General features: G+C 40.6%; 1 protein-coding gene across 2 annotated transcripts in view; it reads right to left on the bottom strand.

Moving 5' to 3' along the window:
• CARMIL1 (capping protein regulator and myosin 1 linker 1) overlaps positions 1-20,358 on the bottom strand; it is a 151,509-nt gene that overhangs the window by 42,513 nt on the left and 88,638 nt on the right. For both annotated transcript variants that reach the window (XM_063298994.1, XM_063298993.1), the window contains exons 18-26: positions 18,654-18,735; positions 13,749-13,848; positions 13,602-13,656; positions 8,059-8,231; positions 6,741-6,809; positions 2,851-2,944; positions 1,982-2,080; positions 1,443-1,571; positions 1,130-1,261 (exon numbers count right to left, since the gene is read on the bottom strand). In XM_063298994.1, the coding sequence (XP_063155064.1) occupies positions 1,130-1,261; positions 1,443-1,571; positions 1,982-2,080; positions 2,851-2,944; positions 6,741-6,809; positions 8,059-8,231; positions 13,602-13,656; positions 13,749-13,848; positions 18,654-18,735 (933 nt within the window). The remainder of the gene's footprint in view (positions 1-1,129; positions 1,262-1,442; positions 1,572-1,981; positions 2,081-2,850; positions 2,945-6,740; positions 6,810-8,058; positions 8,232-13,601; positions 13,657-13,748; positions 13,849-18,653; positions 18,736-20,358) is intronic.

Here is a 20,358-nt window from a genome sequence, read left to right as displayed (position 1 = left end):
TTCTTCCACTAAGGTTTTCATCTGCATAAATTCAATTATTTGAAAAGATTTGATATCATGGAAAAGAACTCTTAAAGTGGTACAGAGCTCAGTTTGCTTTTATTTTTATTTTGGATCTAGGCTGAATTCAAACAGGTTTATCATCTTTGCTATCAGATCAACAGGCTATTCTCTCTCAAACAAGGGGGGAAATTTTGTTTTCTTGTTCTTCTTAATTTTGGACTCATTAACTAACTTATATATTTGAACCACATTGCTTAAAGCATTTTGTATAGAATATTGCTTCATACTGCTTGATAATGAGAACTTAAGATGGAGAATTTGGAACAAATATGGAGGATCTGAATTCAGGCTTCAACTAATGCGTAAGAGCTTATAGGTGTTATTTATATAACTTGTTTACACAATTAGCTTAGCAAGAGTGACTTACCTTAATTTGCTTTTATTATTTATTTTTTAAAGGAAAGGAAAAAAATACATTCTTGTTGAGTGGGAGATTTGGCGGGGTTAAAGAAGAAAAATGATTTTGCCATCATGCCTGGAGCAGGATGGGGAACAGCCATTTGTGGGGATGGCTAGCACCCAAGGACGATCTTTCATACTCATGGACTGAAACACAACTTTTAGCCATCTGGATTGTATTGTATTATATTTTATTTTATTATATTTCATATTTTTATTGTCTATTATTGTATTTATATTGATACTGAATTTTAAATTTTGTTTCTGTAAACCACCCAGAGTCCCTCCTTTGGGGGGGAGATGGGTGGTAATAAAATTCAACAAAGAAAGAAAGAAAGAAAGAAAGAAAGAAAGAAAGAAAGAAAGAAAGAAAGAAAGAAAGAAAGAAAGAAAGAAAGAAAAATAGGTGCCTTAAGCCTACCAGAATCAAGGCATCTTGTTTCCCTTAGTTTTTGAAAACATAGAACTACATTTCAGTGGTATAATCTGGAAATGTTCTGCCAAATTTCAGCGGTATAATCTGGAAAAGTTCTTAGAGCAGCAAAGTAGGTTATGGAGGTTTGTATGTCGCCTGCAGGTTGCCCACCACAGGTGAAGAACTAGTTTGGTTCTCTTCCTCTTTAGAATGCATTTCATTTTATAGCAACGTTTTTTTAGTCATTAATACCTTGAGCTGATCATCGACAACCCTTGTAACTTCCCCAGCCATAGATTCTAGGATTTCCTGAATTGGATTGGATAATGAGCCATTTGCTCCTGCCCATGAAGCTCCACCAAGATGATACAGGTTTGGTAATAACTGTAAAACATATTATAATGAAGTTATAATCAATATCTACAATGGCTTCTTAACCAAGCAAGCATACATTTAATGTATTTTTTAAATTTTGAAAACTTTAAATTTAAAACTTTTAATATTATTACTCATTCTAATGGAATTGTAATGGATATTAGTATTACAAATATCTGCAATCTCTTACTGTTTTGGAATTCTTAGCATCCTTCATAAGTCTTTCAGCTGATCTCAGATCCTCTTGTATTGTTTCAATTCCACAGTTTCTTAAAGAATTGAGATGGTCTTGTACTTTGACACATATTCTGTCTATCATCTACACAGGAATAAAATGGGAAAGGAAAGAAAAGGAATACTCACAAGCATTGGAAAAGAAGATAAAACAAATAAAATAACAATAAATCAGATAGGCTTGGGAGTCTGCACATTCAAATATATAATCAAAATATGTAACTTCACACATTTCTGAGGTTCTTACTTCTTTCTACTGTTATTCGTTATTGATATTTAAGATATTTTCCAATATCTGCTCCATAGAGTTGAGGGTCTTTTTGCAGAGTCTGGGAGGCAGCAGAGAACGCTATCTGTGGAAATTTACAAGAATCACCTCCATCCAATGTTGTTTCTGGGATGCCTCCCCAGAATGCAAACCTCTCCTGTGAATGGAAGGGCACCTCTGGATCCAACCACTGAAAACAATCTTAATCATAAAAGAGGAAATGGTACCTGCTGTGTTGTGCTAGTAACTATGCCCTGCTGCAATCTGTATGCTTGCTCTTGTAGATATTTTCGGGTCTCATGATTACGAAGCAAATAATTTTCTATCTAAGAGCAGAAATTGAAGTCAGATATGATTCTACAAGCCTGGATTTTAAAAATTAAGTGAAAAAAGCATGTTGATACAGAGATAGAGCCTAACCATACAATCTTGTGCTTGCACGATCAAAAGTAGATTCCGCTGAATTCAGTGATGCTGATTTCCAGGTAATTAGTACTGGACTACAGCCTTATTTTTTCTTCAAGGATTGAAACTCAATTCTTGGTTTATTATGAGAGTCTTATAATGTTAACTTAAATCAATGTAACTGATATTATATACCACTGGTTTCAGATTAATTATCAGAATGTAAATTCTGTCAACAAAGTACTATTTTTGAGAAAGAATACACAACAATTTGCTTAATGCTAGAATCTTCAGAGGAACCTGGCAAGATCAAACCAAAAAAAAAAAAAAAGGAACATTTATTGTCATACTCTTTCCAATACAGAAGATTATATCTCACATTCTAAGCAAATCCAAAAAGATCCATTTTTAAATCTCAATTAAGCACATAAACATTTTAATACTTAAAGGAATATTGCATACGTTTATAATCTTGCCACTGCTTCTATTCTATTCTCATCATGCCTAATTTAGAAGAAAACCCATCTCCACATCCTGGTGATTCTTCATTATTAATACTCAGATATGTTAATGAGGGTAGGTGGGTGTGGACTTCAGCAAGATAATTGTAGAAACTGCTTCAGCAGCCATGAAAGTGAAATTGTGTTTTTATTTATTCACTTCAATTTATATCGGTAAATGTAGGAAATACCTTTTGAAGTGCCTCTTCTGTTTTCTCAGGGTTTGTTTTCAGTGCTTGTGAAGCATCATTTACAGGTATAGGCATGAATCTTAAGGTGTAATTCCTTAAAAAAAAATTTAAAACGTTAGATGCACAAAAGAAATAATTACTTAGAACGTTCCTGTATGCACTCTGATCCTTTTGCTGTATTTCTATACATATATGATAGTCAATTTGTGTTTTATTTTCTGTGACATTAAATTGCAATTAAATTAATGTTTAAATAAAAGAAATAATATAAACTCATATACTATTGCTCCATTTAGATGTCTTTATAACCTGCCCTTCAGGCAGGATACCTAAGGATCTGAGATAGATTGGCCGAGGGACAGGCCACATGAGTAAGTCCATGGTTGACTTGGGATGTGAACCTGAGTCTTCCCAGTCCAAATTCACACTGGCTCTCGCTGTAGTACTATTGAAGTATACTACAAGTTTACCATTAAACTATTTGACCTGAGAAAAATAATTGTAGCAACTAGGCTTTCAATACAAGTATAATTTTAAACTGAAATTTTTGAAAAAGTAGTCCAAGATGGGGATTATTTAAAACTATGATTCACCCATTTTAACAGTGCCAAAATTTGTTGTAAAGGAGTTTAGTCTAGTTGGTTTTTGTAGTACTAACTTGAAAATGCACCCTCATTTAACTAAGACTTGATGTAAGCTACTGAAGGAGTAGCTGCCCAATCAATACACTCTTGGAAAGTGCTTTTTGAACATTTCCATCATAACATTCAAGCATATTTCTCAGTATTATAGAACAGAAGAATAAGCAATGTTACACAATTTTGCTGGGATATATGCTAAAGATAATGTTTTAATTAAAGTTAGAAATATATTATCTGTAGGTTGAGTCATGGCAACTGGATTTCTTTCTTTTCGGTTGAAACATTTTGCTGCTTGTCCAAGCAGCTTCTTCAGTCTGGGCAAAGGTTGGTAGGGGGGCCCCATATACGTCTTCCAGGGTGGCTACATTGTCCCCACACCCGAATGGCTTGTTAATTGTGCCATGGAGGTGTGGATTGTCTTTGGGATGTCTTACTCCTAAATCCCTCACTCATCCCCAAGTGGACCGTTAAGAGTGGCCTTCCTGGTGAACTTGTGAAGTGGTCTTAATCTTCCTGGGGACTAATGAAAGAGCAGCATGAAAAATGGGGAACAAGTTATGTCTGAGGCCTCCACCTCTATTGAGGGAAGGATTTTCCGCTTTGGCATGAATGGATTCCTTAACCCCTCTCTCAAACCACCTATCTTCTCTGTCCAAAATGTGAACATTATTGTCCTCAAATGAGTGTCCTTACTGAGGCTCAGGGCTGACTGAGGGACAGGACACTCATTTGAAGACAATAATGTTCACAGGAAGATTAACAAGCCATTCAGGTGTAGGGACAATGTAGCCACCCTGGAAGACATATATGGGGTCCCCTTACCAACCTTTGTTCAGACTGAAGAAGCTGCTTAGACAAGCAGTGAAAAGTTTCAACCAAAAAGAAAGAAATCCAGTTGCCATGACTCCACCTACTGACAATTCCACCTGGATGACTGGGAAGCTTCATCGACTTAAAAACATATTGTATGAAAGGCAGCAATTTATCACAACATCGACAGTGGAGGACTGTTTCCCAGTTTAGAGCTTTGTTTAACAAAACAAATGGGTTCTAGCAATGACTCTGGTATTAGAAGTGAAGAATATGGAATAAGACTGGAGCTGTCACCTTCATAAAATCAGAGTTGTTATATTAACACCAACATTTCTGCTTTCTGTCATTCACTCTCAGTTCCCTATTTTTTAATTTTGGCAGTTCAGAAGAAAAGATCAAGATTTTAAACAGGATGTTAGTGAGCTTTTTCTGTCAACAAGATGTATGTTGTCAGTCTTAAAGTAATTTTCCCCCCCCTCAAATTGGCCATTGTCCTCTGTCAATTTATGTTTTGATAAATAATCTGGCACTAGGTTTTAGTTTTAATTACACAAGAATCATCGGCTTGCAAATTTAGTTCAGGCTTAAAAGTGTTACTCATTTGTACAGGTAGTTCTTGGTTAATGATGGTAATTGGGACCAGAATTCCTGTCACTAAGCAATGCGGTTGTAAAGCACATCACATGACCGCATCGCTTAGTGATGGCAATCCTGGCAGTCCCCGTTGCCGTCATTAACTGAATCCCACCAGTCATTAGGCAAGGACCCATCCCCATCTAAGTCAGCTTGGTCCCGGTCAGCCCTGAGCCTCAGTCAGGTAAGGGACTGTGCTCTTGAACTCACTCCCACCTATCTCCCTCCCCATTTCTGCCCTTTTGGCCGCCCTGCACAGTGGCAGTCCTCAGCGATGGTGGTGCTGGGCTGAAGTAGAGGCCTGGTGCCTTCAGCAGCCTTAACTAGCCACTGCCCCCCCTCCTTCAGCCCTGGTGCCGCCACTGCTGCTGAGGAGTGCTGCCTCAAGCTCCACAGTGGCCAGCCACCCCAGCACCCCAGCACAAAGCCCCAGCTGCCCTGTACTCCGCCAGCCCTGCTACCCCAGCCGACCTTCGCCATCTTCTTCCTCCAGCTGCTGATGAGCCTGGCCCTATGCAAGGCAGCTGCTGGCTATGCCAGGCCTTTTTCCTGAGGCCACATGCACGCTTCTCCAAATGGTGCACAGCTTCTTGCATGCTTTCAGAAGGCCTCAGAAGCCTTCCAAAGCATGCGAGAAGGCCACGAGCTGTTTGGAGAAGGGCATGTGCAGCCCCAGGAAGAAGGCCTAGTGCAGCCAGCAGCTGCCTCACATAGGGCCAGGCTGGGCACACCTCATCAGCAGAGGGAAGAAGAAGATGGTGAAGGTCAGCTGGGGGCAGCAGGGCTGGCAGAGTACAGGGTAGTGGGGTTGGCTGTGGCTTGGTGCTTGGCTCTGGGGTGGCTGGCCATGGCATGGGCCTTGAGGCAGCACTCCTTGGTGGCGGTGGTGGCTCCAGGGCTGAAGTAGAGGCCTCGGGCATGGTGGCAGCTGGCTGAGACTGCTGGAGGCCCTGGTCCTCTACTTCAGCCTTTGGGAACTGGGCTTAAGTACCATTCATCCAGCACCGCCATAACTTCGAACAGTAGCTGAATCAATGGTCATTAAGTGAGGACTATGTGTACTGCATGACTCTCAATGAGAACAATTCTCATTGAGATCCTTCAGGCAATTTTGATGTAGCGACTTAGTCTCTCCTACCTTTAGTTTTATTAAACTCTTACTTAAGTGTCTTATTTCCTGTTTGTATTTTCATCTGGCAAATTAAATTTCCTTTTCATCTGATATATTCATAAGGATATGCTACGTAAGCATATATTATGTAAGGAAAAACAGGCAACTGAAATTAATAATATTTGATTGAAATGAAAATCAAAATATGTTTAATTTGGAATTGAAACAATATTGGTGAGATCTCCATTCGTTTGATATCTATTTTGGATCTTACATTCACATTTTAAAAAGTTTAGCTTTCTACATTTAAAAATACTCTACCCTTCCTTTAGCTGCAAAACAAGGCAGCTGCTTTTTGCAATATGTAAATGCATTTATCTGAAGTTATTAAAAATCACATGCATGTGCACACATACTTTACACCTATATAAACAAATCTAGAAACAAAACACACTCAAGATTAGTTGTCCTCCTCCTTTATTAAGTCTTATGATGCAAAACAATCAAATGTCTTAATTTAAGCTATCCTATTTAACCTTAATTTGGTTAAGCTATTTGGTGGGATAGGGGAGGAAAAAAAAGAAAGATCAGAATAACCCAGTCTCTAATTTTTCCCATCAGTTTCATAACATGAATTACCATGGTCCGTACACAGTTGAGGGAATTCTGACAGACAGCCACACAGAACTTACTTTTCCAGTGCCACTGCTATGTCCTGGAATCCCTGAGCAGTGATACTGTTTTTGTCCCATATAACCGTTCTATGTGGAAACAGAAATTATGAATTAAGTGAAGAAAATGTTGAAAACAACCACATATGCATTAATGTTACGCAAGCATTTTCAACAGGTGAATTGGGAGAAATATTGTAGTAAAAAGAGTAAAATAACACTTTTCTAATGAATGCATAAAATTGGGTTAAAATAGGCAGCCTGTACTTTTTTCATAATTTGTACTCTAGCTATGTCTTTCACATACTGCATTTTCCCCTCCCACTCTAGAAGTACTATATGCTTTTAAACTTCGTCAATGTATATGTATTCTGCTCTATCTTCCTAAAATAATACTAATAAGTCAGTATCAACAACATACAATTACTAAAAGAAACAAAATGAAATGAAACACAGAAAGAAGCAAATGTTCTACCTCACCCCACCCAAAAAAGAGGCAACAAAAGATCCCGTAAGCAATAAAGACCAGCAAGGATCATTATCAGGATATAAAAATCTTTACAAGCCAAAAAGATGCCAAAAACTAAATACAGTCTGATTCTGGTGATCCTCAATAGGAAAGACTTGCTACAGAGCTCGAAAAGGTCCTGGATTCAGAAGATACTTGATGGACTTCATTTGACCAGAGGACCTAGAGTGTCTTTTCTCATTATAAATACTGTATTGATATAACACAAATAGGAAGAACACAGTCCTGTAGTCACTCATTCCCCAAGCCTAAATCTGCTCAAATGACTATTGGGTAATTTTGATGTCCAAAATTAAACTAGGTGCTATAGGGGATAAACATGAATAGTTCCCCAACTCATTGTTTTCTTCCATATGGGAAAAACAAGAGTAAAAAATGGGCAGGGCTTAAAACTTTTCTATCTTGGCCTATTCAAACTTACTCCCCCTACAATTCAAATAAAATTATGAGATCATGACTTGCAAAAACAATCTGGGGTAGATCTTTTGAATGGAGGGGGGAAGGGAAACAGAAAAAGGTTACTCAGCACTAACTCACAATTCATTTGTTCCAGATTGCAGTTTCCTATGCAATTTTTCAACTAACAATTAGACAACAAGCACAGGGCTTTGACAAGAATCTGGATATATGAAATAACTAAAAGTTAAAAATGCTGCATTTACAAAAAAAACAATTATATTGATCTCATTGCGGTGTTTTATGTGTTGTTTTATTGTTGTGAAAGTCTTGGGAGTTTATATAAGCAGAAAAGCAGGATATAAATTGAATGGTAATGATGATGACAATGATAGTAACATAGATATTCAATACCTGAGTTTGGTGTTTATCTGAAGAGCCTTTGCAAGCATCTTTGCACCCATGTCACCCATACCATTTCCACTAATATCAATTTTTGTAAGGGATGTATTGCTGCCCAAAGCATTGATAATGATAGTAATCTCTGTTTTCAGTTTAGAATCTGCTAGAGAGAGAGACTGCAAAGGCTGGGAAGTAAACAGATGATAATATTACTTCACTTTGTAAAGCTGTTTTCAAAATCTTGGATCAACTGACAATAGAACACAATTAGATGTTCATGAAATGTACAATATTATTGAATGTATACCCTATTATTTCAACAAACAATATAAAAATCAAGTACAGAACACGCACTCAAGAAAAATGGTTACTATAATATTGTGTCATATTATCTTAACAAATACATGACACAGACTAGTTAACCTGATGAACTGCACTGTTGTCCAAAAATGTTTGTGTCATAATAAATATGTCAGTACTTAAGATACCATGGGACTTTTAATTTTTTTTATGTAGATCGGGGTAGGAAACATTTTTCAGCTCTAGTTACATAGGGCACACTAACGAAATCATCTGATTGGAGGGGGCCTTGGGGTGGTATATGACCTGTAGCCAAAGCTGAAGATCCATTAAGTATTTTTGGAGGGCAAAGACAAAACAGATGCATTAAGCCTAGCTTATTTTAATCTATACTTCATTAAAGTTCCTAAAACTGCACTACGAACACTTGCTATTTTGCTGCTTAGAACAGGAGTCAATATTGGGTCTCAGGGAGCTTCATGTGGTTCACAGGTTATGCCAGGTGCATTCAGCCTGAGGCCCCAGGGATAAATGTAGCCTAAAATGCCAGGATACAGTTCCTTGAGACCTACATAAGATGTTATCCAATTGTGTTTTATGAAATGTGACACAAGATGATATTAAAAATAATTAATAACTCAAGTAAATCAGGTACACCTTTATCATGATGTTAGCAGCCTTAATATCACAGGGACCTTGTATGACTACATCATTTAGCCCCAGTTATGAGAGGATTGCAACAACAGAAGCCTCATCTGCAAGCTTTATGAATGAACACAGATCAAAAAGAACAAATATAATTCTTCTTTATTTAGACCTGAAGATAACTCACTAACCATTCTTTAAAGACATGTCTATATGCTGCAGCCTTCCTCTTATCCCCAGGCCATAGCTGAGGCCTTGTAATTTTGGTTTTTTTGATCTGATGTTTTAATAGTGTCTTTTTTCTCCCTAAACAAACATTGTTGTTTGCAAAATTTATATTGTTTTGGCAGTGACCAAGCCAATGATACCAAAGAGACTGGAATCTGCCCAGCTCCAGTTGGCTGCTACAGGTTACCCCCTTCTCTCTAGCTGCGGATTTTCTTCTATGGCCATTTTAGTTTGTGTTATTGGGCCGATGTAACAGGAGGAAGGGAGCAGCAGGACCGACACTACTAGAGAAAGGAGTAAACCAGGACTTGTCTAAAGTGATGACTGCCAGGAGTCTGAGAGAGAGGTTGCTTCAGAGGGGTGCTGGACTATTGTTTCCTCTAGTACTGCTGTATCCTGTTGTGACCCACCTGTCAAACCCAGGTTGATCTGCAGGGCAATAACCCCAACCCTACTAGTGGTGGTGGGGCATTGTTGCTGCACAGATGTGACAGAGAAAGGTCTACTGATAGAGCTGTACTATTTTTATTTATTTATTTATTTACTATCCTGCCTTTATTATTTTTATAAATAACTCAAGGTGGCGAACATACCTAATACTCCTTCCTCCTCCTGTTTTCCCCACAACAACAATCCTGTGAGGTGAGTTTGGCTGAGAAAGAGTGACTGGCCCAAGGTCACCCAGCAGGCTTTCATGCCTAAGGTGGGACTAGAACTCTCAGTCTCCTGGTTTCTAGCCCGCTGCCTTAACCACTAGACCTGGTAGAAAAAAAAAATAGCAGCTCTCTAAAGCAACCTGCCTGTCAGTTGAGGCACTCTTTTTCTACACAGGTCTGACAGGCAGATTGCACCAAGACTGCTAGAGCATTACTTATATTTAAAGGTTCTGACACATGGCTAAATGCACTGCTTTGGGCATCTGTCAAAAACAGTGTCTTCCCCCAGCTGCAGCCCCAGCCCAGGAGCAATTGGAGGGTGTTTTTCCACTCTCATGGAAATCTAGCAATCACTGCATCTTAACTTGTCCCACAGTAAACTGTTATGACATTACCACTGACTTCCTCATTAGAGGAGGAATAGAAACCAGCTATGAAGACAAAGCAAATTAACAAATTATGCTGCCGTATTCTATAATGCTTCATGGACTGAAGGAAAGCACATTAGACCGGCTGCCTAGATGTGTTCTAAATGTGCCAGAACACACTACTTACAGCATAATAACAAATGTCTAAAGATCCAGTACAAATACTGAAAAATGGAATAGCAATGAAAAGAGGGGTTTTTTTTACTAACAGCATATGCCATAGCAATACAATTGAATCAGCACTTAATTTAAAAAAAAACAAAACCAAGATTGTTGCAGTTTTCTTGAAAGCTTAAAACAATATTACTAGCTTTTGCTGCAGCCATGCAGCCTTTAAGTGAGTTATTAGAAACTAACTTGGAACATTATGCAAATTAGAAACCCAATGGACTGCAACTGCATAATTGAAAAGCCTATCCTTGATACAGAACTGCAAACATTTTAGTTTAAATGACAGCAACGTTCATTTTCCTAATCTCCAAGTGCATCCTTATACATAATTTAGAAAGGATTAGCTTCAGATTGCTATGGTATTTAGGAAAGGCAGCAGTTCAACTGAGATGCTTCCAACACAAAGTTATAACAGGTTCATTATTCAATGAGTTCAGCAGAATTTGTTTACGTGGCAAAGCACATTAAACAAATCTTTAAAAAATCAGTAGAAAATGCAGAATTTACCACTATTATGGAAAATGTATATGAAATCAGTTTGTTTTTTTCCATATTACATAGATCCTTCAGATATGGGGTCTTTTTCTACAATCTGGCATACCTATTTTTTAACATGTGTCCTCTGCTTCTATACATCTCTGGGACATTAATACTGACTGATCCACAACTGATCTACATCTGCTATGCCTGAAAGATCATAGTATCCTCCATTATCTAGTTCTCTTTCCTCAACAGACTATTTACCCTGGTCACCTACAGATTAATTCAGTGTAACTCATAGTAATTATTTACTTGGGCCCTTTACATATTACCTGGCCATGCTGATTTGAGTACTTAGAGAAGGGGAGTGATAGAGGTTAAAAACTGTTTCTAAGAATAAAAATCAGTATACTACACTTCTAACTAAACATATTATTTGGGTTAGACATATTATTGCTTTAAAAAAATTACCAAATGAACATGGATATAACTAATATGGATGCAACACATGGCTGGGAGAAAAATGTAGCATTTTAGAATGAATGGATTCCACCACAACGTTTGGATTATATCTACCTAAAAATAAAACTGCCTCTCATATCAAGTCTTTAAAAGCTCTTCACAAGACAGCTATATGCACATTTTTATTCACATTAATGTATAAGCTTTTACTTTGTTTAAGATTACATATAGTAGTTGATGGGTACAAGCAGCATCTATGTTAGAGAATATTAGAATTAACCTTTGGGGAAATCCCTCTAACTCTGCACTGTACAGTAACATGAAGATTATGAAAATCTGAATTTGTACAGTGAGGTTTCAAACTGCCCTTATCCTTTATCATTTTCTAAGCATGGAAATTTGTACATTTTTAGTTGTTTAGGATAATTTCCAAGCACCCTGGTACTTGGGGAACTTTTTCAATTTACATTTATTAAAAAATGAACTGTTTTCATTAAATATACTTTATCAGGTAAACAGTTACAGAACATGTAAACTATTCTTACGTTTGTAAATTTTTACTTTATAATTACTGCTTCAGTTGAAAGGACATCCTCAATTTCTGAAAGATCTTTTAATCTTTGCCTTGAAAATCCAGCTTGGATATAGGGCTCCATTATAAGATATGCAGGTCACAAATGCTCTCTGGTTCAATTCCCTTCCCCCATCTCATGTGAGAATTAAAGCAAAAGTGCAGGAAAAATACATCTGTATTAGGTTCAGAGAACTTGAAGAAATCTGTCTTTGGCCCATTTGAAATAACTTCTATCCAGAAGGTTAGCCTACTGTTGTGGTCCCCGCCCTCTGGAACAGCATCCCCCCACAGACAAGGACGGCACCCTCTCTCCTGGGATTCCGGAAAGCTTTGAAAACCTGCCTTTGATCCCAGGCCTGGGGTTGATGTTCATCATTTGTTCAATAATAACCCCTGTTTTGTTTTGCTGTTTTTGCTGTTAGATTATTTTAGTCTGGACTGTCTGTGTGATTCAAAGCTTTTAGCTGTTTTTATGTTTTCCCAAGTTTTGAACACCACTCAGAGTCCACTGGAATTGGGTAGCCAATACATTTAAATAAATAAATAAATAAAATATTGATAAAATACTAAAACAATTTGCATGAAAGATAAAACAGAGAAGCAACCAGGCAAACTGTCTTGTTCTCCCCAAACACCTCCCAAAGCCTTATTTTTTGATATTACACTTTGATTATTAACACTTTTCCCACACCAGGTTGATCTATATTTTCAGCCGCTCAGAGGAAGGAGGGAGAAGCTTGGTCAAAACTGACATCTCACCCAGCCAGCCAGGTGTTATGCATTACCTGGAGCTGTTTGGGTGACATACAGTATGTGAAAGGGAGAAAGCAGAGATTATCTAAGCACTACCTTCCCTGCTGTCACTCTCACACAATGCAAACCATCTGTTTGGCAGATGTGAAAAGACAATTGGTTGACTGGCCTATGAAACTAGACACCATTTTTAATAGATGTGTCACATTCTGTTTAGTTCTTAAGTAAGGAGTTTATCTGCACATAAAGAATGTAGAGTCTGTAATATGAAAAGGAACAGAATGCAGTCAGAATTCATATTTAGCAGATGTATTCAGCTAAATTATTTTTAAATGCTTAAATGCACTGTTAAGATACATTTTTTCCACATGTATGTCTTGAACACTCCCAAATCCAGCTGCAACACAAGGTTCCATCCAGAGTTCCAGCCAATCTCATCCTATAGGTCTGGCGTTTTAGTCTCATGTACCTACCCCTCATTGATTTTTTTCTTTTTTTGAAGAGACACTCAACATTTTACTGAGCATACACACACTTTGTTGTTGGGATTATTTTTTGCCCATGTAGAGATTTATTTGTTTATTGATAAAACTAGGGTTGTCTCCAAAGAACACCAATGATTAATCTTTCTTGGTCGCTTCTGGAATCACTTCTGTCAGCACTCACTACCTGAGTTTGCTATCAGAGGGACTGATTACATCTGCATAGACTCAAATCAGTTTTACCATAAACAAAATGTTCTGAAAATCTTGACTGAGTATGTATTTTGATTATCAGCAATCAGAGACCAAACAACAAAATTTTAGCATAGCATATGCTATGATTCCTATAACATTAAATAGTAAAAATAATACTTACTGAATCTTCATCTTGAATCATCTGTACTAAATTATCAAGTACAGGAGACAGATTTCTGAAGAAGGTAGCAAGCAAGAGAAAAAAGTGAAATTGCTTACTTGTGTTATATTTTTCTTTTTATAAAAATGAAAAAAATAAAAATCTTACTTGGATTTCATGTTGTTAAAATTTTTGCCCAATGCCAAGTGTCTTATTGATCGGTTTTTACTAAGCCAGATTATAAGTGTTGAAAGATCAGATTCTAGGCCTGTGAAGAATTGAAATATAAAATTAAAATATTTCCATGGAGCACTATTTTTGGATGAATTTGAATTAACCATACTAAAATTAGGTTATACGATCCTGTTTCCAACAGTAAATGTAATGATTGCCCAGCCCAAATACTCAGACTCACAAGAGGTTGCTAAATGAAATCTGATTTATTAGGGAACTTAGGACAAATACAGAGAAAGCTGAGAATGAGCAAAAGCGCGCCAAATACAAACTTAAAACCCTCGGTGTAAACGTACCCCGCCTCCCTGCCAACAGCCCCTCCCGTCCCAGGTGCTGGCAATCATCAGAACTGCTAGCCTGGGAAAGCACCGGAGTCCTGGGGTTGACGTGACAATGCGTCAGCCAGGAAATTCTTTTTCCCCGGAATAAACTTCAATTGAAAATTAAACCAATTGAAGAATTGAGCCCAACGGACCTGCTTGGGGCTCAATTTTCGAGGAGCACTAAGAGCTTCCAAGTTCTTATGGTCCGTCCACACCTCGAAAGGGTGGTTGGCCCCCTCTAGTAAATGCCGCCAAGCTTCTAATGCTGCTTTCACTGCAAATGCCTCCTTCTCCCAGACATGCCAACGCCTTTCAGTCTCAGAGAATTTGCGGGACAGGTAGGCACATGGTTTGAGGCATCCTGCCCCGTCAGCTTGCATCAACAATGCCCCAATGGAATAATCGGAGGCATCAGCCTGAACCACAAAAGGCTTAGAGGGGTCAGGGTGTTGCAAAATTGGCTCTTTGGTAAAAGCTGCTTTGAGCCGCTCGAACGCCTCTTGACAGGCAGGCGTCCAGCGCAGCAGCGCCCCTGGATTCTTTACTCTTCGAGTATCCCCAATTCCTTTGGTTCGAAGTAATTCGGTTAGTGGCAAGGCAATTTCAGCGAACCCTCTTATGAATAATCTGTAGTAATTACTGAACCCCAGGAAACTTTGAAGTTGCCTGCGGGTGCGGGGGCTTTCCCAGTCTACAATGGCTTGCACCTTAGCAGGGTCCATTTCAATGCCCTTATCTGAAATTCTATACCCCAAATAGTCAATTTGTGTCTGGTGAAAGGCACATTTAGACAGTTTGGCATACAATTCTGCTTTCCTGAGCTTACTAAGCACCCTTTTCACCAGAGAGACATGTTCCTCCATAGTTTCAGTGTAAATCAATACATCATCCAAATACACCAGTACCCCTTTGAATAGATGCTCATGGAGTACTTCATTGAGCAATTGCATAAATACCCCAGGGGCTCCAGCCAGACCAAAAGGCAACACCTTGTACTGGAATGCACCCAACGGGCAATTGAATGCCGTTTTCCACTCATCACCCTCCTTGATCTGCACACGGTAATAGGCTTCTCTTAAATCAAGTTTAGAGAAGATTTTTCCTTTCGCCAGATGTGACATGTCTTTGATCAAAGGCAAAGGATATTTATTGGAAATTGAGACTGCATTTAACCCACGGAAATCGGTACAAAGTCTTAATGTCCCATCCTTCTTCGGGCGGAAGAGGACCAGTGCCCCCACCGGTGAATTCGCTGGTTCAATAAACCCCCGAGCCAAGTTTTTGTCCACAAAGTCCCTCAGCAAAGTTAATTCCTTTTGCGTCATGGAATAGATTTTTGGCTTGGGCAATTGGGTGTTGGGCACCAGCTCAATGGCACAATCCGTTTTCCGATGAGGGGGCAATTGATCCGCTTCCTTTTCTCCAAACACATCAGCAAACATCTGGTACTCAACCGGCAAATCTTCCAGAGGAGAGGCCGGGCAAAGCGGAGTCGCAGCTGCCGCTACCCCTACCACCTCCTCTGGGGTACCCCTCCCTTCTGGCGCTTGATAAAATCCATCCTTAAAAGTGATAGTCCGATAAACCCAGTTTATCTGAGGATTCTGCTGAACCAACCAGGGCACCCCCAAAACCACCAAGGGACCCCCCACCGGAGCCACTACAAAGGATAACCCTTCCCGATGGCTGCCCATCTGCAAGGCCACTCGTCCCGTGAAATGGGTGACTGGCTTGCCCCCTGCCGTGGACCCATCCAACTGTGTAAAGGCGATGGGTCGTTGCAAGGGGAGTGTGGGTAGCTCCAGAGCCGCTACCACATCAGGGTGCATCAAACATCTGGAACACCCCGAATCAATCATGGCCCATACTTCTACAGTCTTGGATCGGGAGCCCAACTTTAACTTCACCATGAGAATACGGTAACTGCCACTCACCGAGGTAGGCTCGCGCCCTTCTTCCACCACCTGCCCTGCGGCGCCCTTTAAAGCAGGTGGCTGCCGTTTCCCGCCGGCTGCAGTAATTTGGGCTCCCCGTCTTCGTAGAACGGCACACTGTCTCCCTCACTTTCGGCCACCGCAGCTTTCTGCTTCCTCGGCAGGGAAGGGGACTTCGCCGGCGGCTTCCCCGCCCGTTCTTCTCCCTTTGCCTTCGGGCACGCCGCCACTCGATGCCCCTCCTTACCACATCGCAGACACTGTCCTTTCGCATACCGCTTTTCTCGCTCCTCTTCCCAGGCTCTTTGTCCGGGTCGTCCCCCGGTGCTCGGCGGGCGACTGGGTTTCAGCTCTCACCCCGATTTCGCAGTTCTTCGATGGGCGAACACCTCATGGGCATGTTCAGCCCTTCCCGCGAGCTGGATCCACTCGTACAAAGTATACGGGTCGTCTCTCCCCAAGGACCAGCGCAGCACCTCTGTGTTCAGGCCATCCTTGAATAACTTGATGATGGTGGCTTGGGACCAGTCATCCACCTTTCCGGACAGCGCCTTAAACTCCAGCGCGTAATCAGCCACGGATCTTGATCCCTGCTTGAGTTCCTTCAAAGCCCGCTTTGCCCTCTCTTTTGCCAGGGGATCCTCGAAGTGCTGCCTCAAAGCCCACAGGAACTCGTTGAATTTCTCCAGCTCGGGCGCTTCCGACTGGCACATCTGGATGTACCAGTCTGCCGCCCTCCCTTTCAGTTTGGTGGCAATGGTGATGATCTTAGCTTTTTCCAATCGAAAAAGCGAGCCCCATTCCTCCATGTATGCTTTAGCATGTCAGGAAAAATGAGAGTTTTGTCGGATCCCCATCGAACTTGACAGGGAAGTCTCTCATCCCGCCCGCCGACGGGCTGCGCCCCGCCACTGGGGCCTTGGTGGGTTGCACTTCCCGGGCCGGCCGCGGCTTGGGGGCTGGGGCCGGCCGTACTGGCGGCGAAGCTACTTCCACCCGGACAGCCTGCTCCCCTTCCCGCGGACGTGCCGTCTGTCTCTGCTCCGGAGACTGCCCATGTGACGAAGGGGTCGAATGCCGTTGGCTTGACCCTTCCCGGGTTTCCTTCAACGAACTCAGGTCCAGACTCATCTGTTTCAGGATCGTTTCTAACGAGTCCATTTTCGACTCCAACACCCGGATACGGTCCAGAGTGGGAGAGCCCTCCTTCGGCTGCACCTGGATCACTGTAGGGGACAGTGGGTACCTCTGCCTCCAGGACGGACCCCCCGCGACCGAGACATCCCCTTGGGTTTCATCCCAGGTGACCATCTCACCCGGGGTGGTTACGGTAGTTTCCGGCTTTCATGCCCCCGGCTTCGCCCTCCGACCCAGAGCTCGCCTCTTCCAGGATAGCTGATAGCTCCCCCATTTGGGGAGGTCGGTCGGGGCGCATCACGGTCGAGTCCGGCTCCCCTTCTTCCATCAGTATGATATCGGGTTCGGTCATCGCTGGCGCTCTCCCTCACAGGGTTAGACAACTTGCCCTCTCCTGGAAAGGGGCCAGCGGAGTTGGGATCTTTAGATTCTCAGCTTTATGTAATGATTGCCCAGCCCAAATACTCAGACTCACAAGAGGTTGCTAAATGAAATCTGATTTATTAGGGAACTTAGGACAAATACAGAGAAAGCTGAGAATGAGCAAAAGCACGCCAAATACAAACTTAAAACCCTCGGTGCAAACGTACCCCGCCTCCCTGCCAACAGCCCCTCCCGTCCCAGGTGCTGGCAATCATCAGAACTGCTAGCCTGGGAAAGTAACCTTGAACATAACAGATAACCCAAACACATTCCAAAAGCAGAGCCAAGAGATAAATCCTCCCATCCTCCCGTGAAAGATGAAACACGCATCCAGCTAATGACATGCGAAACGTTACGATGTATCAAAGACATTGAAACGGCGAACATGACAGTAAAGTTGTTTAGTGACACACTGTGATACCACTAAGTTCTTTGTATGAAATTTAAAGTCCATCCCTCCTAATAGTTTTTATACTGTGTGTGTGTGTGTGTGTGTGTACATACATAAACAGATAAAAAGAGAGTTGGGAGCCATTAAGTAGTTGAGCCACAACTTCTCTGTATCTGAGTACAACTGATTTCAATGAGATTATTGACCCAGGGTGACAGATCTGAACCTCTACACCATTTCTTCCCAAGGCGCACAGGATCACACTGGGCATTTGTATGTTATGCTTAATCATAACATATTAACTAGCAAATAGACAATTTGAGTGCCTCACACATAGGTTCTAAACTGTCCCATGAGCAACCAGACCAATGTTGCCTGGAAACTATCCATTGTGGTTTATTATCCCTCATACCTCAATTTATGATAATTAATTTAGGGTTAAACTAATCCACCAAGACTAATATTATCCCACATTTGGATAACCTCTTTAACTATTTTGCAAACCACAAAAGGTGTTTATCAACCAGAACCATTTTGCTTGATGCCAATGCAGTAACTTTGTAGGATTCGTATTCATTAAACAGTTTTCTCTCCACACAATATTTAGACCACTGTCAATATGCTGCCTTACCATTGTCTGAAATATCAAGGCTGGCAATATTATGTATTTCAGCTATGCATCCTTCTAAAACTTGTGCACCACCCGATCTTAGCTGGAGGAAAAAGGGAAATATTAGATAATTTAGCAGCTAGACAATGTGGAACAATTGGCTGAAATATTACAAATATTACAAATAAACCTCAGCAGTTCATATTGTAGTTAATTGTTAATATGCTGTTCAACCAATCTGACCTTTAACAAGGTATATACACTACAAATGATTATTATCATTGATAAAAATAATTTAATTAATGTTGTCTTAACTAATATCCTTTTTTAAAGAAAGTCTATAACAGCTCCCATAGGAATTCCAATGTTCTCCTGAACAACATTCAGTTTTGTGCCTACTATTATTAGGTTTCACATACCAATCCCCAAGGTTTTGCAACCAAGACTTAAGTTACACTCTATGTGGGTCTTAGCCACCAAGCTGCCAACTGGATACTTAGACAATTGAAACAAGAAAAAGAGAACAAGCAGAGCCATATAAGATTGCAGTGAACTCTGAAGTGCAGGCCTGCTATTGTAGTGAAGCAAAAGATTTGGCTGAAGGATTGCACAAATGAAAAGCATCTGATCCACATCTGAAAAAGAATGTAGCATAGTTCTTTTGAACTATAAAAAAACACACACAGGTGGACAGTTTTGATAATTTAAATTATCTAGCATGGCAAAAGATCAGGACCAAAGAAATCCTGATAATCAGGAACAATATTATGCCAGAAATCTTCTACACGTACTAACCCTAAACCCCAGCTTGATATGTGAAGGATTGTAATGGGAAGAAGGAATAACCTTGTGGAACAGGAGGAAGAGCTGCAACCAAGACATCAGTGAGATAAAAGAAATTGAGTCCAAGCCAGATCTATACCCCAAGGAAGAGTCTCAGACAAGGCCCTCCATAGATAAAGGGAGGGAGGGGGGAAGTACATTCAGACTTGCAAGATTCTGTACTATAACCTTGTAATACAAGCAGTATTAGCTTGCTGACTTTGGTTTCCTAGTTTGGTCTGCCATGGAAGGCTGATACAGATTTAGATGCTCTTGATTTCAAAATGCTGGCAGGGAACCTCTGAACACAACTGGTGACTAATTATTATATTTAGTATAATTCAGCTTTTTAATTATCAGTAGGAAGCATGAAGGCAGACAAAGCTGCACACCTGTCTTGCAAAGTACTAACAAACATGACAAACATACATGTATATCAGGGCTATCATATTTGGGCTACAAAAGTTGCATCTCTCTCTCTCTCTCTCTCGTCCTCTGGATTTTTGCAGACCAGATATTAGAGATTGCATGAAACAGGAACAAATGTTTTGATTCAGGAACAAAGTCACTTTCCAAAGATTCTGCCTAACTCTTTGGGATCAGCCATGTTTTGGCATAATTGAATCCCAGACAGGTAAATAGGGCAAGGCTGGTGAGTATTGCATCCTTTCTCCCCTCCCTTTCTTCTGTAGCTCACAGCATGGCATATCCCACTGTTCCACCTGCTTTCCCATATACCCAGTGCTTCCTTTCCCTCTTTTCCCTCAGCTACTGCTGATGTACCAACCTGGGCACCTACACTTTACTCTACTAGTCTCAATAATATGGAACATGCTTACAGCATGACATGCCTTACTAATTTACAGTGGTGCTTAAAAGTTTGTGAACCATTTTGAATATTTCT

The sequence above is a fragment of the Candoia aspera genome, chromosome 3 (genome assembly GCF_035149785.1).
Source record: "Candoia aspera isolate rCanAsp1 chromosome 3, rCanAsp1.hap2, whole genome shotgun sequence".
NCBI classification, from domain to species: domain Eukaryota; kingdom Metazoa; phylum Chordata; class Lepidosauria; order Squamata; family Boidae; genus Candoia; species Candoia aspera.
The sequence above is the reverse complement of the archived record's forward strand: the minus strand, read 5'-3'. Positions and strand labels throughout refer to the sequence as shown.